General features: G+C 42.3%; 1 protein-coding gene across 1 annotated transcript in view; it reads right to left on the bottom strand.

Moving 5' to 3' along the window:
* Positions 1–6,176: 6,176 nt before the first annotated feature.
* LOC145392057 (matrix metalloproteinase-2-like) overlaps positions 6,177–10,000 on the bottom strand; it is a 21,329-nt gene continuing 17,505 nt past the window's right edge. The window contains exons 11-13 of the mRNA XM_080266513.1: positions 9,224–9,345; positions 7,604–7,655; positions 6,177–6,285 (exon numbers count right to left, since the gene is read on the bottom strand). Of these exons, the coding sequence (XP_080122639.1) occupies positions 6,177–6,285; positions 7,604–7,655; positions 9,224–9,345 (283 nt within the window). The remainder of the gene's footprint in view (positions 6,286–7,603; positions 7,656–9,223; positions 9,346–10,000) is intronic.

Below are 10,000 nucleotides of genomic sequence, written 5' to 3'. Positions count from 1 at the left end.
TTAAATGATGCATAACAGACGCCACCCTGTGTGTGTGTGTGTGTGTGTGTGTGTGTGTGTGTGTGTGTGTGTGTGTGTGTGCGTGTAAAATAACTATCCGATTTTAACCTAACTTGGTGGAGGGGCAGAGGGACAGCCAAGGGCCACCTGTTTTTGAGGACAGTAGGTCAAAGGTCAAAGTTACTGGGCTAGGTCAGCCTTTAAACTAGCCAGGTCAATTTTAAGTTTTTATCCGATTTAGCCCAAACTTGGTGGAGGGATTGAAGGTAATGCCAACACGAGCGGGTTCGATTCTGAGAACTTTCAAAGGTCAAACTTCTACCGATGTCTGTGTGAACATAAAAAATTAGGACCAAACTTGATGGATGGGTTGAGGATCAGCCAAGGGATACTTACTTTTTTTTAGACCAATAGATCAAGGTCACATGGCAAGGTTAACTTAAAATTATAATCCGATTTATTCCAAAAGTTTGTGAAATAGTTCAAGGTAGGACAATATTAAAGGAATTCGATTTTTGAAACAAAGATCAAGGTCACACTAGGTCAACGTACGGTATATACAGTAGCATTGTTCTGATTTGGCCCAGACTTGGTGGAAAGGTTAAGGGTCATGCAGGAAGGATTAGGAGTCATGCAGGAAGTGTTAGGGGTCATGCAGGAAGGGTTAGGGGTCATGCAGGAAGGGTTAGGGATCATGCAGGACAGGTTAAGGGTCATACAGGAAGGGTTAAGGGTCATGCAGGAAGGGTTAAGGGTCATGCAGGAGGGGTTAAGGGTCATGCAGGAAGGGTTAAGGGTCATGCAGGAAGGGTTAAGGGTCATGCAGGAAGGGTTAGGGGTCATGCAGGAAGGGTTAGGGGTCATGCAGGAAGGGTTAGGGGTCATGCAGGAAGGGTTAAGGGTCATGCAGGAGTGGAGTAAGTCTGTTTTGATTCGGAGACAGTTGGCTGAAGGTGATCTCCAGGTGTCCGGCCCTTATATTAATTTGATTGGCGTGGGTGTTGCACTCCCTGAATGCCCCCTCTTGTTTCGGCTGTGTTCTTGCTGCGATTTTATTCTGTTCGGGAGGACCTAGTAGCTCTCTCTCTCTCTCTCTCTCTCTCTCTCTCTCTCTCTCTCTCTCTCTCTCACACACACTGAAGGGATCATGTCGTGGTGAAGAGAAGTACTTTATTTTCTTACATTTTATTTAGTATACAAAAAATCTGATGTATAAATTATGTACATGGTCCTAACCTTTCTCTCTTACCCTACAACACTAAACTAGCGGAGAATAGCGGTAGAAAGTAGATGAAGTAGCAGTAGACAGTAGATATAGATACTGTATTATTCTCAGCTTCGGGGAGATGTAATGGAAAGATGAAATAGAGAGAAATCATGGTTGTAAAAAGGAAAATTAAAATACGAAGTGATTCAAAACGCTTCTCCATTCGGCCCGGGGATTTGTGGTGTGTTGCGGGGGCGGCCTTCCTCCTCCTGCCTGGGCGCGTATCGTGTGTGTTGCGGGAGCGTCTCTGTGTTTATCAATGTCTTCCCTAAAGTTACTTATTCCATTTTCCTACGCCCATTGCCACGCCCACGCCCACTCCCATTGCCACGCCCACTCCCATTTGCCACACCCACGCCCACACCAGCAGACTTAGCCGCCCCCGCAACACACAAGCCACCGCCGAGTGAGGTTCGAGTGGAGCACCATGTTATGGATATTCTGTATAAATATAATGATAAAATAATAATCAAACAGGTGAATGTTATCGTCAGAGTATTACACGGGAAGTACTACACGGGAAGTATTACACGGGAAGTACAAGGGAAGTATTACACGGGAAGTACAAGAGAAGTATTACACGGGAAGTACTACACAGGAAGTATTACAAGGGAAGTATTACACGGGAAGTACAAGTGAAGTATTACACGGGAAGAACTATACGGGAAGTACAAGGGAAGTACTACGCGGGAAGTATTACACGGGAAGTACAAGGGAAGTACTATACGGGAAGTACAAGGGAAGTATTACACGGAAAGTACTACAGTACACGGAAAGTACGACACGGGAAATATTCTCAGATAATTACCAGACTCCGAACCACATTTTCTATTATTAGTTTTCCTTAATGTCACTTTCTTGGCGATTTACTTTTTGTTAACCCCTTCAGTCCGAAGCCGCAAGATGGTTCCCTCCAAGAAAAAAAAAAAAAATGAGAGTCAAATTCAAGATCCATTCATTTCCTTGTGTTCAGACGATTTTATTAACTTTTATTTTATTTATTCATTCATTTATTTATTTATTTATTTTTATTTATCTTATTTATTTTATTTTATTTTTATTTATCTTACCGTATTTATTTTAATTTAGTTACTGTTTGAAGTGATGGTAATAAACAGGGCCTTCCTTAACCCCTTTGCTGTCACTCGGCTGTCTAAACCTAAACACGATCGCTTCGAAAACAGCAACAGCATAGTGTTCAGTTTCTATCACCTTGTATATCACGGACGCAAACTTATGAATATTACAGGAAAATGTGAAATGCACAGAAATAAATCGCCAAGGAAAAGGTGTTAAGAGGGCTCCCACACGCCACTGACAGTACATGGAAGCAGACTTATAAAAATTTTACACGGAAATAAATGTGAAACATACAGAAATAAGTCGCTAAGGGAAAGGTGTTAAGAGGGCTCCCACGCCACTGACAGTACATGGAAGCAAACTTACAAAAATTTTACACGAAAATAAATGTGAAACATACAGAAATAAGTCGCTAAGGGAAAGGTGTTAAGAGGGCTCCCACGCCACTGAGCATACAGATCATCACTACAACCTAAGTCACAAAAATAAGTCGCTAAATGGCAGTAAATGCGAGGCCTGCCACCGGGCTCAGTACCTCGCATCGGTAGGCTGGTCAGTTTAATAGGCAGAGAAACAGCTATCGTCCCCAGTTTCGCGTGAAGGAAACTTAACACTGGCGAAACACAGTGAAAAACCCCACGTGTGCAAGTGCGTGTTTCAGATAGTTTCGATTTTTCCCCAAAGTTTTCGTCAGATTATGGGAAGACGCGTGTGTCTCTGAGCGATACTATCAGGGACGTAAAACTCTCAGTATTTCATCATTACTATAGTTCGCTCACTTTAAGCTGACTCGGATTTTTTATTTTTTGTCCCATAGTTTTTAACAGATTAATACGAAGTGTCTTTCCTGGGTGACGTGGAGGCGATTTGTTTGTGGCCACCCCGTATGAAGGATTAAGGCGTCTGGCAATAAATAGATAGATAGCCTTTCCAAATTTTCATAAAACTTCTTCGTGACTAGGACTATATTCTTGGAGTGTTTATATATGTAGACGGGCATTCATACTGGAGAGATTTTTTGGCCACGTGAAATTAAACAGACTACTTTCCACAGCTTTCGGCAAATCCTCTACCTCTTGGAAAGGCTTGGTATGTTTCTGTGCCCGCCTTGATGCGTGTCTGTGTCCGTCTTGGTGTGTGTCTGTGCCCGTTGTGTTTCTGTGCCCGCCTTGATGTGTGTCTGTGCATGTTGAGGCCTCCTTTATATGCACCTAAGACAATTGACAGACTTGCACTACGTATGAAGAAGAATTAACCTTTTTACAGTGGGAATTCACGTCCCTTGATAGTAACATGGTGAAGGTGAAAGGAAGTACAAGAAAAACATGAAAGCTTCTTAATTCACTAAAATGTGCAGGATCGTAGTCTTGCTAGAACTCCTTTTTAAGTAAACATAAATGGGGATGATACGAGTTGAAGAGGACTGTAATTTGTCTGAAAGTACTGAAAATGTACAAAAAATACGAAGTTAGTTTACGAGAAAAAGAAGATATTTTTTGTCACCCCTTTCTGCTTGACTCTACCGTCTTAAAGGAGAAAATAGAATAAGTGTGTTAAAGGACATCGAAGCACGGGATGAAAATTTGTGGGAAAGATCGTACTGACGTAAGGGTGAAGTGCGTAACATTTCTTAAAAGTAGATCGAAAAATAAGGACGCGGTTGGTGAGACGTTAGAAGTGAAAGGATAATGATGAAGGAAAACACGTGACAAAAATATGTTGCAGGCATATATTACCGTCGAGAAACTCATGAACGACACTGATCAGGAATAAGATTTGTCCTTAATTTGCGCCTTTCTGGAACACTTTCCTTCGACAAGTTCACAGTAGCACGAACCGGAAGATGGATGTCGGCTCGTTTCACTTTCATCTGGTTGCTTTGTCTAAGGGTGCGTCCATACCACATCGTCGGTAACGTGGAGTCAGTGTGGCCAGCAGTGTGTGGACTGCTGTTGTTTTTGCGTTCATTTAGAATTATGCGTTATGGCAAATTATACATTGCTGAGGATCCAGAAGTAATACTGATAATAATGTGAAGTGTAGTGTGACCGACAGTATTCTGAGTGTTTGTTGAATTTACGACAATATTCTAATAGTCACAAACTTAATGAATACTGTACTCTTATATCGTAATGAGGTACGCTGGTCGAAACATTAAGCTGTGTTCCATTGATGCGTTTCATGCCAGCAGCTCTTGCAGTCGCCGTTGGTGTAAAGTACAGTTGATTTGGATACCGCAGTGAAAATTGTATATAAAAGTATTTGTAACATAATTTCTTTGGCGATTTGTGTAGCGAAAGTTATTAGTTACCTGTCAGGAGTGTTTAGAGTAATTATCCCTATCACATTATAGCCTGTGTGGGCTTCACTTTGTCAACACATCACCAACAGTGTCTCCGTTTGGTATGGACGCGACCTAAGAACCACAAGAAAAGAGCGACTTGAAAATTACGAGACGGATTTTACGATTCCCTCAGATACTTAAACTACTTAAAGAAATTCGTGTTATGTACATTATAGAGTATTTGTAAAGTACTAAGATTATTTATATAGTAACGCCTTACATAGCAGGTAAGTATAATACAGAGATGGTTTAGTGATGTGTATAAATATGATAAAAATAAATACACAAAGGCCACAGGGCAGAGTTGGTCGCAGTTCCACAGTTCACCCTTTTGATTCCTTCTTTTCTCTCTCTCTCTTCCTCGTCTGCTTTTCTCTCTCTTTTTTTCTTCCCCTTCTGCCTTGTCTTATCTTTTTTTTTTTTCCTCCATCTGCTTATCTCTAATTTCTCTTCCTTTTCTGGTACTTTCTTTCTCCCTCCTCTGCTTCTTTCTCTTTTTTCTCTTCCTCTTCTGCCTTTTTTTTTCTCTCTCTCCCTCTTCTTCTCTCTCTCTCTCTTTTCCTGCCTTTTTCCCTCCCTTTTCTACTTCTTTCTCTCCTTTTTCTTGTTTTCTTCCTCTTTTTGTTTTTCTTTTCCTTTATGATATCCTTAGCAAGTACCATCTCAATCAACCCATTCACACTTGAGACAGCTCGTTTTTTTTTTTTTTTTTTTTTTTGCACTAAACTGTTTGCCACTCTCGTCCGTGATTGATTTGCCACTCGTCCGTGATTGATTTGCCTCTCGTCCGTGATTGATTTGCCACTCGTCCGTGATTGATTTGCCTCTCGTCCGTGATTGATTTGCCTCTCGTCCGTGATTGATTTGCCACTCGTCCGTGATTGATTTGCCTCTCGTCCGTGATTGATTTGCCACTCGTCCGTGATTGATTTGCCACTCGTCCGTGATTGATTTGCCACTCGTCCGTGATTGATTTGCATCTCGTCCGTGATTGATTTGCATCTCGTCCGTGATTGATTTGCATCTCGTCCGTGATTGATATGCCTCTCGTCCGTGATTGATTTGCCTCTCGTCCGTGATTGATATGCCACTCGTCCGCGATTGATATGCCACTCGTCCGTGATTGATATGCCTCTCGTCCGTGATTGATTTGCCACTCGTCCGTGATTGATTTGCCTCTCGTCCGTGATTGATTTGCCTCTCGTCCGTGATTGATTTGCCTTTCGTCCGTGATTGATTTGCCTCTCGTCCGTGATTGATTTGCCACTCGTCCGTGAGTGATTTGCCTCATCCGTGATTGCACCCCCACGCGTTCGTCATTGCTTCCTACATTGTACGTAACTGACTTCCACATATCTGTCCGTTGTCCGTGATTGATCGCCTCTCGTCCGTGTTTCGTGGCCGTAAATATAAGCTACCGCCCACGCCCGCCCCCACACCCCCGCCCACACCCAGACGTCACCCCACACACCCCGCCCACACCCTCTAGGGCTCCGGTGCGTGGGTGCGAGCGCGGGTGTAAGAGTGTACGGTGGGGGAGCAGTTGGCCCAGGTGGAGGGGGCGTCCTTGGGGTATCCTTCACTCGGTCGGATCCTGCAGGTGTAGTGAAGGATTATTATTATTATTATTATTATTATTATTATTATTATTATTATTACTACTACTACTACTACTACAACAACTACGACTATTGTTATTGTTATTATTGCTCATATTATTATTATTATTATTATTATTATTATTACTACTACTACTACTATTACTACTACTATTGTTATTGTTATTATTGCTCATATTATTATTATTATTATTATTATTATTACTATTATTTTGACAAGCACATGATTTAAACAAATTTTCCAAAAGATTTCATTTTCAGCAAAAACTTCACAAATTGTACCATCCATTTACCAATTATTTCATTTTTATTTATTTATTTATTTGCAAGAGAAATTATCCAAGTTTATACAGCGAAATAAAATTCACTTAAATATTCGATTTGTACCCTATAGATTTTAATTTAGTAATGGATCATGTATATATGGAGGGATGGAGTGGAGAGGTATATGAGAGAGCGGGGTGTGAGCTGGGAGTGGGGCGGTGAAATGGCGGGGGACAGGGCGACATGGAGGCGATTTGTTTGTGGCCACCCCCTAGGAGATGAAGGATTTGGCGGTAGATAGATAAATACTGATCCAGGACAGGTGCGTCTATCAGGTACAATGAGGCAATAAGAGGTGGATATTTATCTTGACAGGTGTGTATGGCAGGTGTAGGAGAGAGTGAGAGGAATATAGTCACTCTGATTGGGGTGTGAAGTGTGTGGTAGGTGAGAGGTGTGAAGTGTGTGGTAGTGTTGTGAAGTGTGTGGTGGGTGGGAGTTGTGAAGTGTGGTAGGTGGTGTGAAGTGTGTGGTGGGTGAGAGTTGTGAAGTGTGTGGTAGGTGAGAGGTGTGAAGTGTGTGGTAGTGTTGTGAAGTGTGTGGTAGGTGAGAGGTGTGAAGTGTTTGGTAGGTGAGAGATGTGAAGTGTGGTAGGTGGTGTGAAGCGTGTGGTAGGTGGTGTGAAGTGTGTGGTAGGTGAGAGGTGTGAAGTGTGTGGTAGGTGAGAGTTGTGAAGTGTGTGGTAGGTGAGAGTTGTGAAGTGTGGTAGGTGGTGTGAAGTGCGTGGTAGGTGAGAGGTGTGAAGTGTGTGGTAGGTGAGGGGTGTGAAGTGTGGTAGATGAGAGTTGTGAAGTGTGGTAGGTGGTGTGAAGTGCGTGGTAGGTGAGAGCTGTGAAGGGTGTGGTAGATGAGAAGTGTGAAGCGTAGAGGTGAAGGTAGAATTATAAACGTGCAGTGTTATAATGAGTCTTAAGCTTGAGAATATTAGTGAAAAGAACTTGACTTTGAGAAAATTTGTGAATACAGTACCTTTTGTTGTCGTATCGCCAGTAATCCGTGCCAGAGACGAAATATGATTGGCCTGGTGAGAGAGAGAGAGAGAGAGAGAGAGTTTGATAAATTGTAAGAAAATCAACACAAGAATGAAAGAAAGGAAGGGAGTCAGAAGTGAGAGAGAGAGAGAGAGAGAGAGAGAGAGAGTTTGATAAATTGTAAGAAAATCAACACAGAGAATGAAAGAGAGGAAGGGGGTCAAGAGAGAGAGAGAGAGAGAGAGAGAGAGAGAGAGAGAGAGAGAGAGAATCCTTTTTTAATATCTCAGGTAACATTTCCGCCTCGTAAACCCTACCTATACTTCCCTAATTAATCTGATCTCCAGGTAAACCACAGTATTATCCCTACTAATCAATACAATAATTCTCTATAAACCGCTAATGAGATGGTAATGACCCCCTAAATTACATCCTTAATTACTTCTCTGATGATGGGTATATGTAATTACCAGTCTTGTGCTTCTTCTTCAATTTTTTTTTTTATATACAGGAAAGAAGAAACCAAAGCTCTAGAATGTGGAGGATTTATTACTAGTCAAAGCTCTAGAATTTGGAGGATTTATTACTAGTCAGAGCTCTAGAATTTGGAGGATTTATTACTAGTCAAAGCTCTAGAATTTGGAGGATTTATTACAAGTCAAAGCTCTAGAATGTGGAGGATTTATTACTAGTCAGAGCTCTAGAATGTGGAGGATTTATTACTAGTCAGAGCTCTAGAATTTGGAGGATTTATTACAAGTCAAAGCTCTAGAATGTGGAGGATTTATTACAAGTCAGAGCTCTAGAATGTGGAGGATTTATTACTAGTCAGAGCTCTAGAATTTGGAGGATTTATTACTAGTCAAAGCTCTAGAATTTGGAGGATTTATTACTAGTCAGAGCTCTAGAATTTGGAGGATTTATTACTAGTCAGAGCTCTAGAATTTGGAGGATTTATTACTAGTCAAAGCTCTAGAATTTGGAGGATTTATTACTAGTCAAAGCTCTAGAATTTGGAGGATTTATTACTAGTCAAAGCTCTAGAATTTGGAGGGAAGGGAGGAAGTTCACTACCCTATATACCTGTGTTCTTTTTCTCTCTCTTTACCTGTCTAATTAGTTACCTTACCTCTCACCTTGCGTCTTAGTAATCATGGGTGGTTTATGATAAGAAATTTCACGTGCCTAGTTTTATTTCCGCGTATCAAAGCTCTTTCTCTGTCACTGAAAAAACCACTGTGATTTATTGTTATTGTAATTTTTTATTGTTCATTGTATTTTTCTGTGAAGGGATGTATGGATCATTTTGACTGCGTGAATTGTTCTGATTGTGTCATTATTCTTGCATCTATTCACCCAACAATCCAGCAGTTCATCCATCCACCCCTCCATCCAGTCACCCACCCATCCATCCATCCATCTCTGTATCTATCCACCACCCAGCCACCCATCCAACCAACCAACCACCCAACCAATCCATCCAACCAACAGTCCAGCACTTCATTCATCCATCCACCCCTCCATCCAGTCACCCACCCATGCATCCTTCTCTGTATCTATCCATCCATCCATCCACCCATCCATCCACCTATCTATCTATCCCTCCACCCCGCCTTACCATCGGTCCAGGTGAAGACGGTATCAATCTTGTCAGGTAGGCCGTTCCACTTCGCCATGTGCTTCGGGTATCCGGGGTCCATCCGCTGTGCCGTTTCGTTGTACCGGAAATAGCCCTGGCGTCTGAAGGAGCAGGGAGGAGATTAGAAGGGGGATTAGGAGGATTTAGAGGGAGGATTAGGAGTTAGAGGGATTGGAAAGACTGGGGAAGTTAGAAGAAGGGTTGGGGGATTGGGAATTTTGAGGGAAGGTAGGTGTGAGCTATAGTAGCCGCAGCGAGAAATGAACGTTGTGGTGGGGCAGGCGGGATGACCTGGGATTCCCCCATTGTTGCCATATCCACATGTCACCGACCATAGAGGTAGGATGTCACCGACCATCGGCCACCGCTGCAGCCCCGCTCCATGATCCTTACCCTGTGTCTCTGGCTTTCTCTTTCTCTCTCGGTTTCTATATAAACTGGTGTATTTCCGAAACTAATTATGAAATTATTATGACTTTTGTTCCACACCACCACTGAGGTAAAAATCAAGGAGAGTTTTCTGTATAAAGGTTTCCCCCCCCCCTCCTAAATGTGGCATATGAGCGGGGGAGTGCGGCCTTGCCGATACCTCCGCCTGACCTATAATTATACACTCGCCAGAACTGACCTGCCCTCAGACAAGGGGGGGGAAACCTTTATACAGAAAACTCTCCTTGATTTTTACCTCAGTGGTGGTGTGGAACAAAAGTCATAATAATTTCATAATTAGTTTCGGAAATACACCAGTTTATATAG

The sequence above is a fragment of the Coenobita brevimanus genome, chromosome 21 (assembly GCF_032717465.1).
Source record: "Coenobita brevimanus isolate Jiangsu-jjx chromosome 21, ASM3271746v2, whole genome shotgun sequence".
Classification (NCBI taxonomy): Eukaryota; Metazoa; Arthropoda; class Malacostraca; order Decapoda; family Coenobitidae; genus Coenobita; species Coenobita brevimanus.
Note: the sequence above shows the minus strand (reverse complement) of the source record. Positions and strands in the feature narration are given on the sequence as shown.